We start from the raw sequence: 26211 nt of genomic DNA on the forward strand, positions 1-26211 counted from the left end.
CGTATCCGGGGCGTCCTCATCGTTATGTTTATCAACGGTGGTTCTGCTTCTTTCTCGTCACAATCGCGCCCGTGTTGATCCATCCGCTTGCCTCTTAACACCGATTTAAGGGGCCACACATTTTATGTCACGAGCGGCGCGACCGACGACATATCGAGAAAAACTTCTCCAATTTACGCACCGAAGGCCCACCATCGCTATCGTTTTGGGCCCTTTTTCCGGTGGGGTTGTTTGGGCCGCTGTCAACCCTTTCGCTATCGAGTTGATGATTTTAATTCAGTGTCAGCGAACGAGCGGGCAGGCGTAGGGCGTAGACAATCCTAGCGCCCTTTGGTGGTCCCGGAATCATTTATCACTTTCTTGGGCGTCCTCGGTGGTGTTATCGGGGAAATGCGGACACACACACACATACACACACTGACACACGGAAGCACGGCCACGTTTTCCACGAAGCCACGCGCTTTTCACGCGTTGTTGCGCCAGATGGAGTGTGAAATCGATCTCGCATTTCGGTGCCCTTTTTGCGTGCAGTCAGACGGCAAACGGTCGGTCGATCGGCCGTCGATTTTCGGCGATGCAAACTGACAAATCCCTTTGCTGCAGCGCCGGCGGCCTTGGTCCCGGCGCTAGATGACGCCAATGGCGCGTTTCCTTCCATTCGATCGGTTCCGATACGACCAGGGTCCCCCCGGAATTTTCACCGGAAGTGTCCATTATGACACACGCTGGGCCACGGAAAGATGATAAAAATAGGCGACAGATTGATTACGCGCACTGGTACATTCGCCGACCATCGTCCCAGCAGCTCCCCGTTACACACCGGAATTGATTGCTTAGGCCACCTTTCTCTCTCTCTCTCTCACACTCTGAGTCCCTGGCTGCGGTACGATGGCAGACAATTGATTTTATTGGGCCAAATGGGAGCTATGCTGCGCCGGAAAATGCCAACGAATGCATCGGGAGCGCAATAACCTCCTGATGGCCCGTGTTTTTTTTTCTTCTCTCTCGAAAATTGAATGTGAACTGCTGCGTGTACCGTGCACAAAATGGCGGAGAGGGTGGCCCAACCGACCGACCGACCGACCGACCGGACCCGACTTTCCAATTGCTGTGGCGCCCCCAAAAAGGGGTGCGAGGTTGACTACTACCGGTCAGGGCGGCGGACCCCGTGTTGTTGGCTGGTAGTGACCGAGCAGTTTCGGTTATGGTCGCCGCTGCCGGACACACACCGCTCGCCCCAGCAGGCCACAACGGCCCCACCTCTGCGCCCCATTGGCGGCGTTGGCGGCCCCCTTCTGGGAGCTGATTGATGGAATTGTTGCGAACCAAACGAAGTGTGACTAATTCAAAAACGGCACGCAACACGGCACCGACACCAGGGCGAGGCTGTTTCGGTCTTTCACCCGTTTCGCAGGAAGCGAAATAGCGCCGGGCGAACATTGTTGTCCGTCGCCGCCGTCGTCGCTCGCGCTCACGGTGTCGTGTCGTGATACTTTTAGCACAATAATCTTGCGCTAAACGGCTTACGTGCGCACCCGGGCCACGTGTGTGTGTGTGTGTGTGTGTGGCCAAATTGTCCGTCTCGGCAATTATGGAACCGTTTGATTTTTGATTCCAAAATTAACGAGCTCATGTCCCGGCTCTCGGCGCTCGTGGGATCGGTAGAAATGGACGAAGAATTTATATTGCGTACGTGGCAATCTGTCGGCCGTGGGGTCTGTGGGGCCAAACCACTTTGAGTTAGATACGGGTTAGTGTTCAATGTTTATTGATGACTTCGTGGTTTTATTACAAGTTTCGGTTTCGTTTTAACGGTTTTAATCAAAATTTGTATTTGATTTTAACTGCAAAACATCGATCGGAACATAATCGTTTTGTGGATGCCCATCAACTAGACATAGTCTAGGGCGTGTTTTCGTCGCACAGGTCCTAATTTGCAGTACATATTTCCAGCAGGTTTGTTCGGCTACGGCATACCATTCCGATTACTCACACCCGATTGCTATCACTTCGCCTGCTGGTGCTTTCGGTGTTAACGATTGGTGATCCTACGTCACGACACGACTAAAGGCACATAACTCCTCGAAAACATATGGACTGGCGTCGGTCTCGCCCGGTACTGTAAAGTATCAGCCACCGTATCAGTTGACTTTCGGTAGGATCTGAATAAATAAGAGATAGTTACCCTGCCTCCCTCTCGCTCCCTTTTATTTTCCATTGGTCATAAAAAGCAGTAGCCGTGTCGAATTTTCACCGAAAGTGCGTGGGTTTCTCGTTTTCTTGAAAACCTTCTCGGAAGGGACAACGGTCCTCGTTTGGCGGAGCGACCCGAAGAACCGGAGTCGTGTATCGCGTATCCGCCTCATTTTTCACGGATATCCTCACTGAAGCGGTGTGGGTCATGGGGCCACTACCACCAAATGGGGCATAAAATGCCCCGCGTGGATAGATACGAAAAAGTGCCACATTTTTCATCTCATCGGCCGTCGGGTTGACATGTGACAGGTTGAGAAAAATATACCCGGCCCAATTCACGGGGCCAATCGGTGTTAATGTTTGAATCAGGTCTCTATTACTCACGCGGCACCGTCTCTTTGGCAATGGCGGCACCGTCGCTTGGCATTTAGACGATGAATTATTGAGATCTTTTCCTGGATCATATCGATTCCCGGGATGGGATGCTGGCGTGCTTCTTTCTAATGTATTTCCCTATTCTTTCCGTTGCAGGAGGCTCCGACAGTAACAAAGGCAAGAGCAAAAAATGGCGCAAGATCCTTCAGTTTCCTCACATATCGCAGTGCATCGATCTCAAGAACAAAATAGGTAAGTGTTGTTAGCCTTTACATCCAATCGCGCCACCGACGGTTTGTGTGTTACGTTTGAAGTAATGAAACCAAAATCTTGGCTAGTTTCTGTTATATGTTGAAAATTTAGTATCGAGTGTTTAGTATTTGGCTACAGTTTGCTAGTATGGTAAAGAGCTCGATTTTTATAGCTTCGTGTAGTCGTGCGGTATAGGCCGCTATCTGTTTAGGAGAAATTCGCATGACATTCGGGCGCCCATTTATTCACCAAACAATCCGTAGAACGTTACGTTCCACTGGAAATAGAAACATTTATCTTTGGAAAGCATTAATGATGTTTTTATTTTCCGAACTCGCCGGAGCCGGAGCGATATTTCCCGTGCCCGTTTGCCATGGACACAAGGTTTTATCGCCTCTGGTGATATCGCCAATTACGCAATGATCGCTGGCGTTGTTAACATCGGCAGCAACATCGGCAACGATGGACAATCTATAAATCTTGCCTAATTAATAGCAAGTTTAATTAAGCAAATAAATAATTCCCGTTCTCCGTGCCGTGCCGTGCCGATTTGGGTTCCACCGTTTTTCGGTGCCGTTGATCTCGAATGTGGGAATATGCAGCGAGGAAAAATGCCATTCTGCCGGCAAAAAGCATCTGGCAGAGATGAGATGCATCTGCAGTAAATGGATGCTGATGATTTGGTCATTAAAAATCCCAGACCAGACGAAAGTGCACCACGGCGGCGGCGCTGCAGAGACGAAACGGCGGCTGTTCGATGAAATTCACACATTGGTGTTTGCTGTTGATGTGCGTTCGGGAATGGTTTTATGGGCTCTGGCCTCTGGCCGCGTTCCCTCGCTGGTTCCGCCCGGATTATGCACTTTGAGGATGAAGCAACAAAAAAACGGGAACTCTGCGATTGATGTACAAGAATATTACCAACAAACCAGATTCCACTACATGCCAGAGTGTTGTGCCACTTGTGCCAAGCGGTGGACGGTGATGAGCCGTCGCCTTCACTGAAGTGGTTTGCTGAATCCGTGAATGCATTGCATGTAACGATTGCAATGAATGCAATGAACGTTTTTGAAGTGCTTTTTAACGTGAATAATTATTTGTTCCGTTATCCGTAACTTCGTTGAGACTGTGTTACTACAAATCGGGTTGCCTTATGCAGGCACAAAAGGACCCAAAGGATTAGTAGAGCGGAGTGTGGCTTAATAAAATCGCAAAGAACAGTTTCATCTCGACCTTACTTTAACTGGCAAGGACCACAGATTGTTGTTAATGCTAGAAGGTATTCGTGCTGCTGGCTGGCGATGAAAACTAATATTTGTACAAAAACTTTTCCAACGGAGTTTACACTTTCGGCCCGCATTGTTTTCATTTCCTGGCACCCCACCACCATGCCAGCTTCAAAGACGGATGCCCACCCTGGTTGGAGGCCCCAGGGGCCCTCGAGTGCTCAGCACACTGCTCCAAATGCGAACCCCAAAATCTGATCCTCCTCCCGAGGTTGGTCGAGTGTTCTTTAATCACAAAGCGCCATCGGGGTTCTAATGGTCGTCGATTCCCGGAAGAAGTGGCACAAGTGGTCGACCGTTCTACGCTTCGAGGGTTGCAAATCAAAGGAGAGGCAGAGAGGCAGAGAGGCAGAGAGACAGAGAGGTAGAGAGGCAGAGAGAGAGAGGCCGTAACTTTGGGCGACAATCAGCAAAAATCCAATCACAAAAACCAAGTATCGATCGATGGGCGCTGCTTCCTTTCCTAGTTTGACGCCAGGGCATCATCCCTTTCTGGAAGCTTCCTGCGCAAAGGCGGCACCTTCTTGAAACATTCATGGGGCTCCTTATGTGCGTTTGTGCGGCAGGGACGTATTTTGGCCATCGCTGCTCCGTGTCCTGGATTCCCATCGCTGACCGCGGGTCACGCGACAGCCGTCTGCCGGAGAAAGTGCAGCCGGACGGACGGACGGGCGGGGCGCGGGTAATGCAATCTAATTTATTGCACCGAACTAACTTTGCTCGTTGAGCTGAACTTTCGCCATTCAACCAAATTGAAGTAAAATTACCGAAAAACAGAGACAGATCGCTTCAGGACATCGGAAAAGGTTTTTGTATTTTGTGGAAGATTGTTTTTTGCAATGCTCCGAGAAAGAGGGAGAGAGCGAGAGAAAGAGAGAGAGAGAGAGAGAGAGAGAGAGAGAGAGAGAGAGAGAGAGAGAGAGAGAGGAGAGAGAGCGAGAGAGAGGAAAAGAAAGAAAAAGAGAGAGATGATGCACTCGACCCCAAAATCAGCCATCGATTTTCTGTAATTTGCGCACTTGCGTCGTAAGTACGCCTCCGTTCGAATTTATGTTCAAAAGCGACGACATACCGTGGCACTAACGGGTTGTACAACTACAATCCCAGCAACGACAAGTGCGTTTGGACCTCGTGCATCAGTGAGCACGTTATGTGCATATTATCTTGTCACCCCGCCGGTCACATAACACATGGGTCAATAAGATCAAAGGATGGCAGAGAAGTTTTTCCTATTTTAGCAATTCAAAAGTTAAGTTTTTATACCAAAAATGTTCCGTTCTGATCGTCTGGTGGATGTGAAATATTTTTTTGTTAAAATTCACGTCGTCTAATCGTACAACGAATGTTATTGTTATTATCACTTGAGAGATTTGGTGCATTAAACTCTCTTATTACAACGAAATGAATACCCTTGTAACGAGCTGTGCATTTTTTTGTTCTATCTTCGGCACTGGCGATTTCAAATCTTGCCGTTCTGTTATCGAACCTTTCCTGGCACTACACGCTTGCTCTATTTTCTAGACAAGCTTAGTTAATGAACCTATTTCCCTCGCGTTCGTTGGATTAATAATGCGTTTATTAGTAACATTTTTCATCCCAGCTGGGAACCAAATTTTTGCCTGGTGCTCCATCTGATGATGGGCTATAGTCTACGTTCTGTTCCAATTTCGTGCGGCTGCCGACAACTGGCGTGTGTGATTTGACGTGCCATGACAGCCGCACTTTGCGTTCTGACACCAAACCATTGAATTGACACCTTTTCGGTTTTATAAAAAAAATATTTACATGAACATTCGCCCAAGAGAAGGATGTTTTGAATGTGGGTTCCCCACTTGTTCGCGGTCGATCGGACAACAACAACGTTTCGTTGGTTCAGGGAGTGTTTTATGAAGTTGTTAAACGAAATGAGAAAGAGCTCAAAGGAGGAGTAGTTTGGAGTTGTTAACTTTCCAGAGCTCAAACAGGACTCGATTAAGACGCAAACATCGACTGGGAATCGGTGTTATGGGTTCCACATTTTCTTGAAGACAAGATTTTTTCTGGAAAACCTTCCAAGCTTATTAACCCCCCGTGCGATCGAAACCGTGAATCTGTGTATCGCCGGTCGGCAGCGCAAATTGCGTGTTGCGCGCTCACGTGAGAAACATAAATGAAGTTCCCAGACCCGTTTTTTGCGCACACCGCGCCCCCCTCACGTGTACTCGCGGCATAATTTGCGGCCAATGGACCCCGGTCGAGAGAGGTGATAACGCAATCAGTGTTTGTATTATTATATCTTAATGAAGTAATAATATACTGGAGACAGTCGGACGTCGGGCATCGGCGACCGTGAAAACGAAATGAAACGGGTGCCGCGCATTATGCTTGCCCCGGCTGGTTGGTCGTGTGTTGCCGGTCGGTTGGTCGCCTGACGGACGCACGAATGGCTCGAAATTGATTAAAAGACCAGCTCCCCAAGAGAGGGCGAAACGTGGCGACCCCGGCAGACCCATTCGTCGTTGGGTGGCCTCGCCGAGCCGGACGACCAGAATATGATGGCGAAAGCATAAAACTTACGGCCGAAAAAAACCGACGCGAGCCAACCGTCGCACGAGCGAAAATTACCATCCCCCGTGACGATGGGTAAACATTTTCGTCGCGCTGCGCTGGCGGAAAATGGCCGGAAAAACAAAGACGGTGAGCAAACCCCGCCCGTTGGCCGCCGTCGCCGCCCGTGGAAAGTGAGTGATGCTAGACACGACGTCGCTTGGAGCACCGAACCGGACCGCCGCCGAAGGACCAGCATGTTGTGAACCGAACGCTCATCAAGCGCACGATGCTTTGCTTGCCAACTTCGGCACTGATTCTGGGAGGACGCAAACGTCTTCGGCAATCGGCAGCGTGGAAGGCGGGGTAAATCCCCTTTGCTCGACTGGTCCGGGCCAATAAAGCGGAAGAAACGAGGTCGATCGGGGCGCTCGGTGCGTGGCAGTGGCGCCGGCATTGGCGGAAGTAATGAGATAAATTTTCTTTCGCTCCTCCGTGGTGGCCGCCACGCGCCGCAGGAAAACTGGGGGGGTCAATGCGTCACTTTGTCATGTTGTTTCGATGCCAAACGGATGCAGGCATGTTGAAAAATGTTCTAGTTTCGCGTCGCAGGCGTCCTTCGCCGCAGGATGTCGGACTCTCGGTAATGTTGGTGGTGGCGGTGGCGGCAACAACCTAACGACGGTGCCGTCGTGTAATGGGCCGAGGACGGTCGTCGTCCTTTCCTTGGGTGGCCGCTGGCCAACTCTTGCGGGCTTCACCCCCCCAGATGGAGCAGCCTCTAAAATGGATGAAATCAGCCATTCAAGTGAAAATGCACTTTCCCGTCCCCAGGATTGGGTCGCGCCGTCCTCAGGTCGCGCCACCGCCGGGTGGATCGAAGGATTGCGCAAGTTTCCTCTCCGAGACGTTCGCACGCAGTTCGCTGCTGCTGCTGCTGTGTGTTGGCGGGCGAGGTCAGGACCATTAATATAGATTAGTGTCCACACCGCCCAGGGCACTTGTGGGCGTTGTCCGGGGCTTCGCTTTTGTCCCGCGGGAAGCGAGCGGCTGTGAGACTTTAGCGTTGGCGACAATGGCGCGTGTTCTGTTCGCCCTGATCTCACCTCTCGACGCAGGAGAGCTCGGAGCCGCGTGTGCAATTGTCACCGGCGGTATTTATTACGACGGTGCACGTGTTGAATGCGCCTTACAATGGAACGATCATCATAAAACAACATTAGTTTTATGCTTTTGACCACCTTCGCGATGCACCTTGGTGGGACTTGTTGTTGTAGAATTTACATTGGCAAGCGTTAAAGGCATTTGTCAATGTGAATTCCTAATCGCGGTACGATTTTCTCGATTGTTGTTTGTGCATCGCTCCAAATGATTATTGGTTTAGACACTGTGCACATTGAGACAGGTCACATACTTAAAGGCAGTATCTAGAGTAGAACAAAACTGGAATGGACTGTCTTCATTGTCGGTCTCAACTGTTTTGGATATCATTGGATGGTAAATGAGATTGGCTCATCCAGATAGTTTGAAAATGCAATGTGAGACAAAGCTGTGTAACGAATGCTGTAAATATCAAACCTAATACAATCGGTATATCGGCATCATTTGACTAGCGACAGGGAATTTTCCTTTAAAAAAAAAAATAAAAATAAACAGACCGTGAGAAAACTTATTTCGAATATTTGATTTAGATCATTTTGAAGTCAGATCATTTTTGCTTCAATTTGAGCCTTACACGGTTTCGCTTTGTTGTATAGTTTTGTGAAAAACCGTAGTCTCTTGTCAAAATTGTGATCCTCTTTTCACTACCTCTAAAGGTGATCGTCTACATGATTATTATAACGTTTTTGCCTTAGCCATAAGTTTTACACTCAAGCTGATGTCAGGGTTCGAACTGACGTTTTTCGCTTACAAACCAATTAATCCTTTTTAAACCCGATTAACCGAAAAACCGAAGCAGCGCAAACGGATCGCAAACGAGCCACAACGTTTCGATGAAGCTTTTGTTAGGGGTGTGGTCGTTTTATTAAAACTTAAATCATTTGTTTAATACTTGTTCATCATATGCAGTAGTTTGGGGCAGAGGACAAACCGAAAATTGTCTTCAATGCGAATTTAATAGAAAATCGTACCATAAACCGAAAGTAACCAGTAATATTCATACCAAAGCGAAACGACAGCTTTCGCAAATGATTTAGCAACTGTCTGTAGCATTTTGACAAAAGGACCAAACTTGTAGCAAATGGACCAATGTTTGTCTTTCCTTCGACCTCGTTGGACTTATTAACTGTAAACGTTGAGCCGTTCTCAGTTCATAACTGCACACCCATAGACGATGTCTGGTCTGGGTTAATGTTGCCGGTGGCTGTTTACAACATGTTCATAAACTCGCAAATGTTTCATAATAACATGTTTTTAACTGTGCGTCGCATACGCCGCATTCAACGGCTCTCGTTGAACCTCTCCAATTAGATCTGTCATCATCGGTCAGTAATCAATAATCTTCCGCCTAAGCCATAGCGTCTCCCGATGTCAACGAGTGGGTCAATTGAATGATAGTGATTTAACCGATTCCACACTGGGAGGTCAGTGGGTTCGATGCGACGAAAGCGAATCCTTCGAGCCCCCCACCATAAGCGGCCCTGCGGGACCGACTTCGGGCGAAACCCACCGATTCCGGGCTGGGCTAATTCCCATTCGTTGTCCGTTTCCACGAAGGGAAGGGTGGGCGTAGGTGACATTTCCGATCGCTAATTGAGATTTGTGTTTTCCCTTTAATCTTCGGTGGTCCGTGTTGTCCCGGCCGTCGGTTCCACCCGACGACGGCTGCTGATTGGTTTCTCTATTGGTTCTTGGTAGGTTTTGGAGTTAATAAATCTTCGCGTCTACCGCGCGGCTGCTTTCTGCTGGTTTCACGTTTTATTGGTTTTGGTTCGAAAAGTTTCAGACCAAAACCACGACCATTTGATGTCAGCACAGGAAAGTGCGAACCTCGCAGAAAGTGTCGCGCTCAGCTACGCGCAAGCGTGCTTTTCCTTCCCCTTGTGTGGAATCAACACACAGGACAATTAGGCAATTCGTATGTTTTCTTTCATGTGCCGGGTGGCTGCCGGGGCGTCCTGGGATGAAGAAAAAACGTGCCGCCGGTAGCAATTTATCGACCAAACGCCGCAAAAAAAAAGGCGGCGCACCGTCTGTGCCATAAACCGTCTCTGGCTTGTTTAACGCATTCATTCGCAGGTTTTTATCGCTCGCTTCCCCTTTTCGTGTGTGTGTTTTTCCGCAGATGTAAGCTATGGTTACGTAGTTGATCAGCAGCCCATCGGACGTGAGCTTTTCCGGCAGTTCTGCAAGGTGAAACGGCCCCAGTACTCGCGCTACATCACCTTTCTCGACGATGCCACAAGGTAAGTGTGCGGCTTTCGCTTTACTTATTACAGCACCGCGAGCCCCGTTGTCCGAAAAGAAAGTCCACAGACGCAGCTTCTTCCTTCGCTTCCTGGCGAGTGGCCATGTTGATTACTTTAATGCTGATAAACTTCTCTAATGCGTTGTGACGGTTGTCGGGGCCAAGAAAAATGTGCACCATAAAGTTTCGTTAGCCACCACCAGATCCACACACACACACACACGCGAACGTGAACGGCCAATCTCTCAGACGATCTCTGATGGCGCAAAAATTCGTCGCTGCTGCGCTGACGCCGGTCGGGAAAACTTCTTCCTGGAAGGTCTTAAAGTGTGTTGTTGTGCTGACTTGGCAGCGCCACCACAAACCCCTCGGGAGCCTCGGGGCCGGAGCCCAGAGACGGTGGTTTTCTATTGTGCCGGGAGCAGAGCCCCCTCAGGCCTTGCCAGGCCAGGCGAGCTAAGTGGGTTAATGGCGCTGCCATAAAACCAACGAGCGCGCCACCAACCGACGATCCCGACGGGTTGGTTGCTGCAAGCCGGGAAAAGCGATGTGTTTCTCTCCGTGGAGCCCCTCCCGAAAAAGGCCACCGAGGACCGTGCAGGATCACCGAGCAGAGTTTTGGGGGCTTTCGCCCTCCGGGATAGCGCACGGCAAGGCAAGGGTTGAGCTATGGGAAATTTGCTATGCAACCGCGTCACGTTTCTGCGCCACTACCACCGCCGCCGTTTGCTGCCGGAAACAATGGGTAACACGGTGCACGGTGCACCGTACGTGTGTGTGTGTGTTGGGAGGAAAAATGGCTCCGATAAAATGTCGCCCTCAGGACGGCGTTGACCACGGGAATCGGAGAGGGAAAGTGCAGTGTGACGGGTGTGGCCACAAACCACGGGCGGCACCACCGGGCAGGCAACAGGGTGGAGGGCGGCAAATTTGGATCATTGCAAAGTGGCACTGGGATATGTTTGTCCCCCGCGTGTCCGGGGCACGATTGCATGGCGCTTTTTGGGTTGTTGGGTGGTGGGTTGGGCTGGGTTTTCATTTCTGTCCCGGTTTCGGTTTTCCCACGGCGAACCCTTGCCGAACGCTTGTCGGACGGAGGCGCTCTGTTTGCTATCAATAACGCGTTGCGATGAGAAAATTGCAACGCACATGCAACGTTGGAAGCAATCGGGAAGTTTGTGTTGGAGTTTTTTTGTTGCTCGTTCTATCATGTTTTGGTTGATAACACCAGAACGCACAGTGCGCTGTCACTGGTGCCGTCTAAGACCACTCGAATACAGGATGAACCAACAGATTCGTTAAAATACCACTGACTAATTCCAAGAATTCCCTTGAGATGTAAACAAATGCTTCCGTCGTCATCTCAGCACTTCTGCAGATCCGTGGCTGAAAATAGTTTGGCTTCCGTGTTTTCGATTAGATTGAATTCTATTTTCATAAATAAACGTCCGGAAAAGGCGATAATTAACAAAACATCATAATGATTGTGTTACAACAGGGAAATTAATTTGTTACAGTGGAAAGTAAGAAGAAGGTTAGTTCAAGAACCCAAGAGATTTTACGAAATGCGAGGATATAAAATTTACTTGAGTCAATCAAAAATCAATCAAAAATGTTATATAAGACGTTTGAATGATAATTTTTCTGTATTTACGTATCACTGATACAAAAGAAGCATTTTGTCCAAACATGGTTTAAAAAATCTAAATTTCATCTACGTGAAAACAAGATTAGTATCCGCAATGAATACCATTCCGCCGAGACAGTGTTGTCAAACATCGTGGTTTTGTCCAGATTCTTTTGATTGATTTAGCTAATTATGTTAAATTGAGTGCGGTGCTCGCTGTGGTTCGGTGAAATCTTCATTAATAAGACTTGTTCCTTCTTGAATGATATTTTCTTTCGTCAAATTTTGGCCAGCTTTCGAGTCACCATGACCAGGAAAGACCACCAACTTGTAAGATTCATGAAAACAATGAATCCCTGGAACATAATGCTGTTGTACTTTGTTTCTTAATGTTGATTGAGACTTCATATACCAGAATACTCCTCATGATGATAAAGTCATACCACTCAGATTTGTTTACATTCTATAGACTACGTCGAATGACATGAGCGGAAGGAAGTATTAGGCGTCATTAGGCGAATTGAAAAGGCTTTGCGCAGGAGATATTCATTAAACGTTTATCAACTCGTTTTGGTGTTGATTTCAGTCTACGAGATTAAAGCAAAAAGTCATTTAATCGTCATAATTTTGCTTTTACAATCTCAATCTAACATTCAACATCTAAAAAAAGCGATTCAAAAAGAAGATACAGAAGAAAGATAAAAGACCCATTTTTTCGCATATTATTCAAATGTTCAGTAGCTAAACTTTGTTTTGCTTCCACTTTCCGACAGCCTTTTTTCAAATAACGCCCATTGGCTCCACTAAATGACTGCACGTGAGCAAAACAAACCACGCAGTTTGGTTGCTGAGGACGAAAACAGTTCTTGGAATTTCGCCAACGAACCTGGCCCATCCTGTATTAGAGTGATCTTAGTGCTACCGACCGCGGGGAGCTACTTTTAATGCCCATTCGAGTGACGCTACGGAATTTAGCAGACGGGGTCTTCCGAAATAACCATTTGTTGGTTGGAAAAGGTAGCCAAATGATAGCAATTTAAACTCCCCGAGGCTGGTGCTTTTATGGAACCAGTCTCAACGGCCAGAGTGCACCTAGAAACGGCTCCGCTAACGGAAGAAAATGCCTGTCGCGGAGCTGCCGATGATTTTCATGATTCCTTTGAATGATGTTTTAAATGAGGTCTTTGTCGAATCGAGTTTCGTCATCGAAATGGCACAATTGCACAAGAACGATGCACAATTTGCAATTGCATCGGAAGTATGTTTTTATGTTTCAGGTTCCCTTAAGGGGGTGCTTGCCACGGGAACTAATCATTTATCAAACCAGCTCCGAGTGCCTGAGGTCTGAGCCGTCTGGTCTGGACGGACTTTTCATTGGAAACCATTTTGTAAACTGAACTCACTGTGTTCGGCAAAGGCCTTTTGAAAGTGGGTCATACTTGGCCGAGCGCTATGAGTTATGCTATTGATTTGGCTTTGTTTTCGCCGTACCGTGCTGGCGACCGTCGAGTCAAACGGACCGACGTCCGACTCACTGGGTCGGTGAGGCGGACTTTACGTTTGCTCGAAATTCAAGAATCATTCTTCACTTGCAGCAGCCAGCCTTGCAACGGCGGGCGGTGCTATGCAGTTCGGTCTCCGGTTCGCCGAGCTTTTGTTTTTAATCACATTTTAACCGTTCCCGCCGGCGGCCACGAGAAGCGGGACCGGGGATATCTAACTTTGTCGCTTTTCCGCCACTCGGCTGTGTCGGTTCGGAAAAATGAGGTTAGTTAGTGAAGTGAACCGAACGCCCGCCGTGGGGGGCGTGGAAAAGTGCAGGGTCATAAATTTTCCATCCCATGTGCGGGAAAGCTTGGTTGTCCGTGGGCGAGGTGCACTTTTGAAGCTGTCCGGGGAGGTGCATTCCAACACCCCGACGACGACGACGACGGGCTCTGTGACGCCCGTGTGCCTTTGTGTGTGTGTGTGGTTTGGTGGCTGAACTGGCTTGAACTTTGTACCTTTATGAGATTTTCCTTTTTCCGGTCATGCATGTCCGGGCGCAAAGTTTTCCACCATCTCTCCGACCGGTTCGACCGGCTGAAGGTATTTGGCGTCTTATTAAATCGCTTTCAGAGCCCCAGCCGAGACACACGGGAGGAATGTGCTCGAAATTAGAAACATTAGCCACGGGAGCTTCGAAGGACACTAAGGCGAACGGATGGAACACTTTAAGCTGGGGCTGCTTGGTTCCCGATGGCACAGGAAACTTGGACAGTAGTGAGGTACACGATGGTACAGCGGCGGAAGCACATTAGACCGTGTTAGACGCTAGTTGAAGTTGATTGCTTTCCGGTTACGGCGCTTCCGCATGTAGATGCCCACGCCGAGATCTGGACACTAGCTGGGAGCATTCGATGACGAAATTGGATGTGCTTAAAATCAAGTCCGGTGCCTTGGGCTCACCATTCGTCGGGCTCCCCGAAGCTACTGGTAACACATGGGGTGAAAAGTCCCAGGTCTAAGAAAGAACACTGGCTTTATCTCTACTTTTTGAAGAACGATCTCCTCCCAGTAATCGCTGGGACCCAATTTTGGTGAATACGGTGGACATGGGAGCAATGGTAGTTCCCTTCTCAAGATAGTTGATGTCGGTAGTTTATTACCGTCTAACGATAGTCGATTAAAAACGTCCATCCATCCACCACGTCCATCCCAAAATACCGAGGCCATAACCTTTCCAGCCGATTGTAGTGTTTTTGGGCGCTTTTGGCGAGGTTCACCAGTCGATCTCCACTCAGACGATCGTTTTGATTCCGGAGTGATGGATCTATGTTTCGTTCTTTCTTTTATCAACAGAGAGCAGAACGCGACACTTACTTGAAACAGAGCAAGCCACATAACTTCACTTTTCGATCATTCAAATCGATTTTGTGGAGATTTGATTTGTGTTTCCTGATGTTACCGCCTCATTTGGACGTCCATTGCGTTCTGCATCATCGGTGTCTCTTCGACCACGTTTGAAGTCAGCAAATGCAAACGTTTGTTTGTTGTTTCTGATGGAACCAAACACTCCTTATAATATTTTTCAAGCCATTGCTTCATTTGAGCCGTTTTCTTTTTATCAAGAAGCACGATACTGATTAATTTACTGCCAGCTTATTAGTAGAATACCATCAAATTTGGACAGCTTTCGTCTGAAGGTTAGTACTAACCGAAAATGGGATGAATGCAATAAGACTAGCGATCATCGAGACTTTTCAGCCCATGTGTTAAGATGCAGTTTAACAAGCTCAACCTGCCATGCTTTTTGCTGTCCCTGTTGCACCCGAAGTGCCCGACGATGACGCTGACGTTTGGGGGTTACACACTAATGGTTTGTGATTGGTTTTCGCTCTCCCACCGGCGGCGGCGGCGGCAGGTACGAGATAGCAGCGGACGAGCACCGGGTGGAGCTGGCGTACGAGGTCGTGAAGCGGTACCTGGGCCTCTGCACCGAGAGCCGGGAGCGCGAGGACAGCGGCGGCGGAGGCGGCTGCGACAGTGACGGCGGCAAGTGCGATGATGACAGCGGCATCGGGGGCGACACCAAGAAGCTCAGCAATCACGACGACCCGGAGAAGAGCCTGACCGGGTCGAACTCGGTCACCACCAACACCATCCACAACGAGAAGGACGAGTTCGTGCTGGACGTGCTGAACGATGACATGGTTGCGCAGGTTCGGACCAAACTCTCCGGTATGTGTGCGCGTGTGCGTGTTCCGGGGCTAAATGGCCATTTCTGTTGCGATTACCATCCGGCATTAACTCACACTCTCTCTCTCTCTCTCTTTCTCTTTCTTTCTTGGGCAGCCGGCAGCAAAGAGCTGTTCGAAGCTTCCATCACGGCGGTCAGGGCCTTCCTGGCCGGGGAACCATTCCGGGAATTCGAGGCATCCATGTACTTCCACAGGTAGGTGTGGCAACCGGCCCCCTTCAGGCGGGCGTAGCGCGCTGCGAATCCTCCAGAATGCAGGGCGCAACGCTGCATTATGATGCGCTCCGGTCCTGGCACAAGGACACGGCCAGCTCCTGCTGGAATGCGGAAGTTGCTGGCCAAGAGAAGCGTTCTATGTGGGGCTTGTTTTTTTTTTGTTTATCAGTTTCTTCGTCGGTATCCGTCGTGTAATTCGTTCGCCCTCGGTGCGGTTGATTGGATTTGAGTCGTTTGAAGTAGAAACCGGACCGGGCGCCCGAAGGGCCAGCCAGGGTGAAGCTATTTTCCACTGCCGAAGCCCCATCCTCGTTCGTTTGCCGGCCGCAGGGTGTTGTCTTGCTTGCGAATAGCCGACCCTGTGGCGGCGGCGGCAGGGTCCTTTCCGTTGCGGTACGGTGCCGTGTAAACCGACCCGCGTTGGTGTTGGGCTGTGCAATGGCTCACAAATCTAGGCTCATCCCCGTCGCCACAAAACACAGATGCGAATCCGTGCTGTGCATGCTGCAATCAAGGCAATTACACATTTCTGGCATACAGAGAGAGCGAGAGAAAGAGAGTGTTTGTAAAGCGATCAAATGCGGCACGAGGTTTGCCATTGACATTTACGGGAACTGCTTATACGATGCTTGCACAGGCGGCGACACTAAGGATAGCTTTTTGGTGGGGTAGATTATACTTTTTATTGAATTTTCTGTTATGTTCTTATGCTGTTCAAGCTCGGAGCTCAAATCATAAAAGCCGGAACATGATAGAAGAGAGAGAGCTACAAAAACTCGAAGACAGAATGTGATATCCTGGTTAACGGACAGAGTTAAACAGATTTGTCTTTTTTGATAATCGAGGACAAGCCACGATCTTGTCTTTCGTTATCGCGTTTGTGTAGCGAAGCAAACATTTTCATTTAATCATTTGGATAACATAAGGAAATAGATTTGAAAATATGTCTTCCTTTGGAACCGCTCGAAAATGAAGGTCGTGTTCATTGTATCAAAGAAATCAACCCCAAAACGAATTGTTAAACGTGTATAGCGAACATTTCAACTTCAAATCCTCTTCCATCCGCAAAAAAGTCAACAAATCCTTCAATCAGGAGGTTAAAAAGCCGCTTTTGCGCATGTCATCCGACGTAAATTACATGGTTTAGGCAAATGTGGTGATGTAGTCATGTTCAAAGAGATTCCACACGCAACTCGAAGCCAAAAGTTCAAGCTAATTAAGAAAAAAGGAATGTTACTTTACCATCGGATACTTTGAAACCTCTCTTATTCTAGGAAAAGGTGCTCTGCGCTGATGAATCGTTGCTAAATCTCAAGTACAGTTAGGAGGAGTTGAGTTCCTCTCCTAAAGGCGAGCTCAAAGACCATGGAAAAGCAAATGTCGAAAGCATTATGGTGTAGAGGGGCATTTTTGGTATGAAACTTACAAGTTAGTGACCTTTATGAGTCTTGTTGAACTTCGGTTGTTGTTGTTGTTGTTGTTGTGTAATTAAAGAGAGTTTGAACTCGGGGCTTCTTTCGTTTCTCCGGTTGTTCTGAGACGTGAATTTTATATGGCTAACATTTTTCATGTGTTTCAACGATCCCCAAAAATGCAGTAACATTACTTACACGACTTCATCGACGTTTTTGACTGATTTCCTCGTATTTTATTAAATGTTTTGTTTTATTGAACTAAACTTTGTTTCGCTAGCCCCTGCATGTTCCGTTTTGCCTAAATTCTACGTTTGTCGCTAACACGGTCCAATCCTCATAAAACCTTTGTCGCAAAGATCTTTGCCTGAACGCGGCTTTGAGTGCGTCATATTCGAAAAAAAATTGTGCTTAGGAGATAAATGTAAATCATCATATTTTACGCCATTTTTATTGCGTACGCAGTCCTCAGCAGGAGAAACGGATCATCCCATCGTGCTCTCCAACAGTAAAAAAAAAAACTCTGGCCATAACAAGCTGGCAAATTGCTGTGCCTGTCCTTCTGCGCCGTCCAACACATTAATTATCAGCTCACGGGGGCCACCCGTGTTGAAGGAGGACGGATCGTGCCGAAAGTTTTTATTGCGAACGACATTACAAATGTCGTGCTCAGTGACCTTCCGGGCTTCCGTTCGCCACACGCCATGCTTGTGTGGTGTCACCTTAACATTCAAAGCTCAAAGGAGCTCAAATCTTCGCCCGACCCGGGACCTTTCGGCGCCGGAACCGGCAGCCGAGGCGGCTGAATCGGAGCAAAATTGAGTTTTCCAATCAAACGGCATAGAAATTATTTCGTCCTTTTTTCTTCAGTACGTTCACTCTCCTGCCGAAGACAGCTGACTTTCAAAGAAAACTCCCGTGACCGACCGGATTGTGTGGTGCGGTGCGGGACGGATCACGCACTCACGCATTTGAAAGAAGATTCTTCGGACCGCGCCGCGTGTGCCCCGCTGGGAAAGGACGGTAAACGAACGTCCTAAACGGTCGTGACGCGGAATCCTCCCAGAAGGGCTTTAAATCGAAGCGCCTAAGGCCTTCCGACGTTTCCCCGGGTCCGGAGCCGGATCCTTTGGCCGCGTTGGTTAGCCGACACCTGCCGTCAAGATTCACCAACCGACCGGCAGGCCTTGTGTGTGTGTCTGTGCGCGAGCATTGAAGTACGTGAACGCGCTTTCGCCGTGAAAAGAAGTGATTGATGTGGTTTCGGATTCAATTTTTGTTGACTACCGCTCAAGGACCTCCCGGACCCGGTGTCGGTGCGCCGCGCTGTTGTGTTTGCTTTATTGAGCCTAGCTAACGAAGTGAAGATGTGAGTTCTTGGGGGCCGCTTCATTTTTCACGCGAACGTTACCTTGTCAACCTTGGGGTGGTGGCGAAACGTCGGAAGGACGGCATCTCGAATGCGACGAAGTAGAAATAATTTTCAATCAAAAATTAGCTTCTAGCATTTGTTTGGGCCAGCGAAAAACAGGGAAAATCGAAGCGAACGTCGAAGCGAATCCTCGTCAAGCGCCTGCCCCAGATGGCTGGAGCTTTCAAGCAGCGGTAATTTCGCTTTCGTGCCTAGATGAGGTCACATTATCGTACAGTTTTGGTCGTTGCTAAAATCGATACAAGCGGACTAGATCTGTCTGTCGCGCCCGGTTGTCGGAGAGCGAGAGCTGCTGATTGATTTATGCGAAAAAGGAAGCACCGTTTTGGATGGGGTTGCTGGTTGCAGCAGATTGGCTTTCATTCGGCGTCACTCAAGTTGAAGGATTTCTGGGAACGTCTGAGGTTTTTGCAAGAAGGGCAACACCCCCCAAGACTGATCACGTTTGGTGGAACTTCGGTAACCGGAGGGTTTGCGCTTTCGGAGAAGAAATCAGTTTGTTTGTTACAAAGTTGTTGCGAACTCCGTTGCGAAACCGCCGCCGGTGGTGCACCACCCTTATTTGACACTAGTTGTGTAACTTTACTCACGAAACTCCGCTTGCCCCAGCAGAGCGAGCATGACCAGTCTCCGGCGCGCTCGGTATTAGTAGTTCGCTTCAATTATGATTTATTGGCCCCTTGAAGTTGCGCTCCACAGCCGAGGTTTAATTAGGTTAACTGGTGTGTGCTGGTCAGCAAGAGAAACACTGCTGCATCACTCGGGGTCCAGCTGCACGCATGAGTTGAGACTTTAACAGAGGCTTCATCGACACTGCAATGCTCTCTGGGGCAGTGGGGCCTGCTAGTGGCCGATCTGCTTGCGGAATGTGCTTTATGTGAGCAAACACACAGCGAGCGACAGGGCACTTAATCTTCGATGTCACCCGATCTAATTTATTCAATGCAAGGCGATAAGAAAAAGGTCCATTTAGTTACGGTGCTGCTAGTAGAGAGTGCTTCAGAATCTACATACCGCCAGCAGCGTGGAAGGGCGCCCAGTGACGGCAGAATATCACGTCCCAGCAGCAGCCGCCGGTCGGTTCCTTGAGAAGAAGGCACGCGTTATACAGTGTTGCGCTGCGTTACGGTTGGCCCGTCTTGGTGCATAGCCTTCCGTTTGACGTTATGATAGGTAAATATGGTTCACAAAGTTTAGCAGATAAATTGCGCACCCATCACCTGTCCGCGCGGTGCGCTCCCCGTCGGTGCATTGCCCCCCGGTGGCGGGCGTGAACACTAGTTTTTGGGGTGATCAACTAGGTGGGTTCTTCTAGCCTGTACAAAACTTGCAAGCAACCACTTTACGTGTTGTCAATCTAGCTGAGACGAGATAATTTATGGTCACTCGCCTCTACCCTCTCGCGAAAGCTTTTGTTTCGGTGCCGCGGGATGACGCAGAACAAACGGCAGACAGTTTCCGGGGCGGTTATTTATGATACCATCGCGTGACTTGCATCTGGTGCGCCGGTGAGCGGTACGGAGCGGTGTATCATTGGCTTGGCATGGGACTTATTTTTTGTTTTGGGTTCCTTTACTATGCCCGGTTGTTGCCCGATGCTAACAAGAATCCTCCGCCGTGGCAGTGGCTCACCTTTACGCGCTCCGAAAGCATAATTTGCCGGGGGTGGCGGACACTACGCTCGGCTATGATATCCTTTATCAGCATGTTTTTTTTATTAGATTCGTTACAAGACAGTCGCCTATTAATAATGTCTCGCATAACAATAGGGTCAGTATCACGGGATTTTATGTTTCTTCTATAGTTCAGTGCGCAAAAGAGCCAGTAAATTCACACATGGGCCAATAAGTCCGCAAGATGTGGCGTGATGTTCTATTATTTATTGCTTTGGTGGTACTTTTCACCGCTTAATACGAGGTTGGTCTGAAAAGCTTCCGAAATCAACATGAAGAGAGCAACACTAGTCAGTTTGGGCGTGCAATTTTTTGTGTCACAATCGTTTGAGTGAGTTGCGATCCGGGGTTTTGTGAAAATGGACAAAACCGAGTATTGGGTTGTGATTGAATATTTATTTTTCAAAGACAATAGGCCTATTCAAAAAAGATGAGTTGCGTTCTGTGAATGGTTGACTCTGTACCATCATTTACCGGTATGAAATGTTGGGCAACTAAATGTATACGTGATCCTAAAACCTTGGAAAACGATGAACCGCCTACCGCCGCAAACATTGCCAAAGTGCACCGAATGTTGCTAACGACCTTTGTGGAATGCTCGGAGGTCAGAGATTTTCGTCAAATAAAGAGGGACGTCACGAAAGATGTCCCGCATCTTTGGCACTTTGGGAACTTTCCATCGCACCCTCGTATATTGAATTTAATAAAGAATTTAATATTTTGTTGAGTGGGCATCGCCCTGGGTTCTCTGCATTTTGGGCCTTTTGTGCTCTTTTTTAGTATCGATCGTTCGTGAACCGTTCAGCTCATGTGTTTAGAAAATCGTTTTCGCTTGACCTTGGCCGCGCCACGGGGCCACGGGAAAATTGGATTGAATTTCAAGCGCTTCAAACTGCGCACTTTTGATGATGAATGATGACGTTTGTCGACTCGGAATGGCTTCACGATCATTGCTCCATTTGGCTTCTTTCGCCCCCTTATTAATGATGGAGCCGGAAAAACGAAATGGCTAACGAATTTTCGTTTTTAATTACCACCGTCGTCTCACATTTTATCACCGTGCCCCGCACAATAGGATGTCCAGCGTTGTTTGTTGTGATAAATGAAGGGCAATTAGATCACTGGACCTAGGGCGGGACCGGCAGCGTGGTGAACAATTGATTGTAAAACTTTTCGATGAAATCGCGTTCCCGGGGACGCACTGGCGGCGGAGCGAGCTGGCGACGGGCGGGTGACCGAGCCACCGGAACCTAATAAAACATCGGAAAAGATTGAGTCCGGAATGCAATATCAAATTCCATTGCGCGCCAGCACCGGCGGCGACGGCGGCGGCGGAGGGCTTTTAATGTCTTATCGTACCATTTCGAATCATCTTTCCATCCCTTCGCTCCTCCGCTACTCAGACCGGTCCACCAACCGGTCAGCGGGGTGACAGTCGATGGAAGAGCAAAACTCGGTCCTCTCGAGGACACGAGCTACATAATATTTATCTCCCCTCCCCCCTCGGCCGGGTTCCCGGATGTTTGTTGAGTTTCATTTCTTTTCTTGTCGCACAATATTCCTCCCGTTCTGGTTCCGCACAGAAAGTTTTTCCACCGCGCGTCACCGGGTGTCCGGACACTTTCCACTAAAAACTGGTCAGCATCGGAGACACTGCGGGTGAACGGGGCCAGCGAAATAGTGCGGCTGTGGAAGGCTGCAGTAGTCGATTTTGCCATGACCATGTTTACCTGCGGTTGGCATGGCGCGGGGCGTTTAGAGGGCGGCATTCCACCACCTCCGCCACCGCTGCCTGTGGGGAAGGAGTGTGGTCTCGATTGGTTTTGCACCGGCATCGTTAACCATGGTGTGCCAGTGCTTAATGTCCTTTAACTTTTCCTTCTTTGGTGCGCTCTGGTGCTGCTGGCTGCGGCTGGTGTTGGCGTTGTGGGCGGCTCCGTTATGGGGGCCGCCGCCGCCGAGTCCTTCGCGTCACGTGGATGCGGAATTGCTTTTTGCGGTCAGGATGAAATGCCAGCGTGTGCCCGCGCGCGGCGTTGGACGACGTAATGGCAACTTTTATCCGGTTCCATTAGTGCAGGGAGGAGTAATTAAATGTCACTGGTACGCACTGGGAATGATGATGCTCTGACGGCGACTGCTGAAAGTTGGTGCCCCTTCTTTCTCTCGCTCTCCTCTGGCAGTCGTTATTGGTCGGCTCATTAGCCGTGTGAGGGTGGGTTCGATTTACTTAGTTTTACTACCGATGCGGTATCCTTTTTGATGCCGCCCGAGGAGAAGGTTACTTTTAATGCAGTGCACGTGAGTGCCGAAATGTGCAATTGGTGTGTCAACAATTAGTTTCTTCCTTGTGTCTTGGTTACACCGGAGAAATATCGGCCGATAATTCCAGAGGCTGACATTGGAAGAGTCTGGCTTTTGGCAATTTTCATTGTACTCTGGCGCTAGAGTTGAACAGTCACACTACATTTAGTATAACTTGTATATACGAGCTTCATGTCGGGTAACTGTCGCGTTCTCGAACACTGACCACTTCTCGCTACTAACTGTCAATTTGGTTCCATACTGCACTAATTGTCCCGTATAATTCGGAAAACGTTTTAATAGTAATTGAACCTCAATATATGGCTATCGATGCATGCTCTTCACGTGCCTTTTTCTTTCGGAAGGCCTAAGAAGCCCTCGGACGGCCTAGGGACTATTTTCATAGCATGAATAGCCTACCGTAGCCTGGCGAAACTTATACGCAACACGGCAGAAGTGCATAAGGCAACAATGCGTACAGCTCATTGTCCCACATAACAGGGCTAAAAGTCAATCCGTGTATCTTTCTTTGGAACGTGGCTAAGGAACATGGCGTGGGTTTCATAAATTTGAGACAAGGTCCTCAGAGGCGTATGTATGTACTGGAGTTATTAGGATTGTGCTAACAATTGAGTTCAGATAGGTGAGACTTCGTGATAGCGACTGGATCAGAGAGCTTGCAATCAACCTTTTCATGAGACTTGCACCGTTGGTCAACGTTCTAACAAGTTTTGCTAGCTTAGCCGCTGTTCCGAAACTAATCACGGTACAAGTCAATCAAGAGTTGGCAAACGTTCGTACGACACTCGGCCATCTTTTCAAGAATCTATCCCTTGACGATCCCATCAGTGGTAGACTTTCCTTCTTGGAACCTTCGATGGGTTAGTCACACGACTTGCTGACCAATGTAAGCGACCAACGGTGGAACTAACAACAACTCATCTTAAGTGGACCAACTACATTTTAGAATCTTATTGTGAGGTTTATGAATGATTTATGTACGGCATTGCCTGAGGGTGCATCGCAATCCATAAGGGGCAATTTCGCCGCATTCTTTACGTGCATTATTATTTCGCCGCCATTTACAATAAGTTGCGCCGGCCAGGCGCTACGTTCTACTGACCCAGCCGAACATGGCGGCTCTAAAATCAATAAAGCTCACATTGACGGATGGCTTCCGGTCTGGGAGGTCGTCCCAGAGGGCGGGTCAAGCTGTGACCCGTAGGTAGCGGTCGTGGATAATTTGTTCGTTATAAGCTTCTAGTTTACGCTTTCGCTCGCCACAAAGTTCTTTGCCCTCCCGCTTGTCGTGCGGGGTGGATGGCGCGGTGGACATACATCATCCATGAATTAATGATGCTTTATGTTTTGCCGCCCGAAGCTAAACCGAACCCGCCGCTGCTTGCCCCTGTGGTCGATCCTTCAGTGGCGGAGCAAGACGTAGACGACGACGATACCCGGACATCATCCCGATCGACGGGTGCGCCGGATACAATCATCGTTTTCCAATCTTTCCGTCTGTTCACGACGCGTCGTATGGGTTTGCCCGGGACCGCCGGGACACAGCCTTTAGAGCGACGACCAGCCACTAAATCACTTGTCAACCGTGTGTGACGCGTGTGGCGATGGATCCTGTTTCTCTCGGTCTAATTCAATTATTTCTCGATTACACTTATCGTGTTTGTTCGGTGTCCCTCTACCCACTAAAAATCCTTACTTCCTCCTTCGAGTTTGCCCGACGCGAACGTGAACGAACGAACGAGCGCTACAACGGAGCCAGAGTGTAGAGCAATCAGCTTTGCGCTTAACAACTACCTCTCCGACGGGAAAGTTTATTCCCGTTGACAAACATATAAACAGCTCAGAAACATGTGTTGGGAGATCCACCCGCCCGCCCGCCCGCCGGCAGGGCCCAGAACATGGCAGGGTGGCGATACACGGCACTCGCGCTCCAAAGATGCTCGGTCCAGGTCCTGTGCTCGCCACACACCACCTTACGTGGGGGGGCTGTATGGTAAAATGTACAATGCTCGATCATGAATTTTTGTACGCTGAAAACTTCTCCTTTGGAGAAAACTCTGACAGTAATGATGGACAAACTCTGGAGAGCTGCCCTCCGAATCGCGTTTGCATATGGTAAACCATAATTGACAGGGTGTCTCTCGCCGTCTCCGTGTGTACCGTCTGACAGCGCGCCGTCGGTTATCGTTCGGTACAGTTACTGATGGTCCCATGAATATTCTATCTGCTAGGAACAGTACGACGGCCAGACGGCAACAGAGAGAGTGAGATTGATTTTTCTTATGAGGTTCCAGATCGTGTCAGTCCTTCTTCTCAATTATTCTGCTCACTCTGCGGTGCGTAAAGGAGATGCTCCGTAAAAGGAATTTGTTGAAGTCCCTTATCCGATAAATTCTTTCCGGTTTTCGGGTACTCATCATCTAGCTGTCTGACAGATAGAGATATTGGCGTCGTTTGCCAAGCTTCATCGTCGATTGACTTATCGACACTCACGGGGGTTATGTTTGCCGTCCGTGTGCGGCCCACATGGGCTATGATATTCTGGGCAAATACCGAACACTGACCACCACTCTATCCCTGGCCCCTCAACGGGTCACTCTGGGTTGTGGGTCACTGTGCTTATAATGACGGCTTAATTGTCGACGGAGAGAGAGCCGGAGTATCCTGAGCAAACTCTGATCGTAATCTGGGGGATTGGACTAATTACTAAACACTTGAGTGTGTCCGGAGCGCCGTGGTGCGCCGTTTTTCTCGGGTCAATCGTAAATTTGGCATTTAAACACGGTCACACACGACGGCGGTTGGTATTGATACACACACGTTATGTAATGATGCTCTTGCGTCCACGAGGGCCCGCGTTACGGCACTTTGGGGGGTACGGCGCAACAGGATATGCTAATTAAAAGTATCCCGTCGCGGGCCAACCGATGGCGTGCACCCGTTCTGTGTGCGAGCGGGTGTGTGAATTTAATCATCGAAAGTGAGCTGAAACACTATACTCTGGAGCCGAACAGCAGGGACAGCGCGGCCACCGGCAAAAAAGCGACGCGAGGAAAACGCCGCCGCCGAGCCTACGGAGAGAAAAGCCCACATCCGAACGAAGTTTTGTTCAAGAATCAACTAAATTAAATTTCCATGTGCCACAAACTTTGCCGCTCGTGTGACCTTGTGTCCTTGCGACCGTGAGTGTGTGCGTGCGCGACGGGGCCAGTTCGGTAGTGGAAAGTTTGCTGATTGGTGTCTGTCTGGGGCCATGCCGAAGTTAAACATGAGCCCCAGTCTCTGGGTGCATAAAATGTAAATTTGCTTACAAGCGAGCATCAACTTCGTATCCTGTGTGCGCTGTGTGTGGGCCAATCGAATGGGGTGCGGTGGGTCACAGGCTGATGGCCGGTTCGCCGGGGAAAAAACACTGGAACAGCTCGGAACTGTCGCCTCAGCATGCAGCGCAAACAGCGAACGCCACGACGCCGGCAACCGAAGAAAACCGAACGAAAATCACTGGACCCATTGTTTTTTGAAGTTTCTTCCGCGTCCCCCCGGAAGCCCGGGAGTGCGGGAAAGTTGGGTCGCTTTGCTCGGCAAACCGGGGACTACTCCGTCCACGGTCTCCAGTCGGCGTAGTCAATTATGATAAGTTTTCTTTGTCGCGTGACATTTTTTGGAGCGCGTTTGGTCAACCATTCGCCGCTAGCATTTAGTCTGCCTTGACACTATTAAAATCGCTCTTTTCTTTACCAGCC

The 26211-nt window shown here is 49.0% G+C and overlaps 1 protein-coding gene across 1 annotated transcript in view; it reads left to right on the plus strand.

Annotated features, from left to right (window-relative positions):
- Nucleotides 1–26211, plus strand: part of LOC128274357 (G protein-coupled receptor kinase 2) — a 48822-nt gene that overhangs the window by 13967 nt on the left and 8644 nt on the right. The window contains exons 2-5 of the mRNA XM_053012524.1: nucleotides 2728–2823; nucleotides 9922–10042; nucleotides 15075–15391; nucleotides 15506–15605. Coding sequence (XP_052868484.1) covers nucleotides 2728–2823; nucleotides 9922–10042; nucleotides 15075–15391; nucleotides 15506–15605 — 634 coding nt within the window. The remainder of the gene's footprint in view (nucleotides 1–2727; nucleotides 2824–9921; nucleotides 10043–15074; nucleotides 15392–15505; nucleotides 15606–26211) is intronic.

This window comes from Anopheles cruzii, chromosome 3 (genome assembly GCF_943734635.1).
Source record: "Anopheles cruzii chromosome 3, idAnoCruzAS_RS32_06, whole genome shotgun sequence".
NCBI lineage: Eukaryota > Metazoa > Arthropoda > Insecta > Diptera > Culicidae > Anopheles > Anopheles cruzii.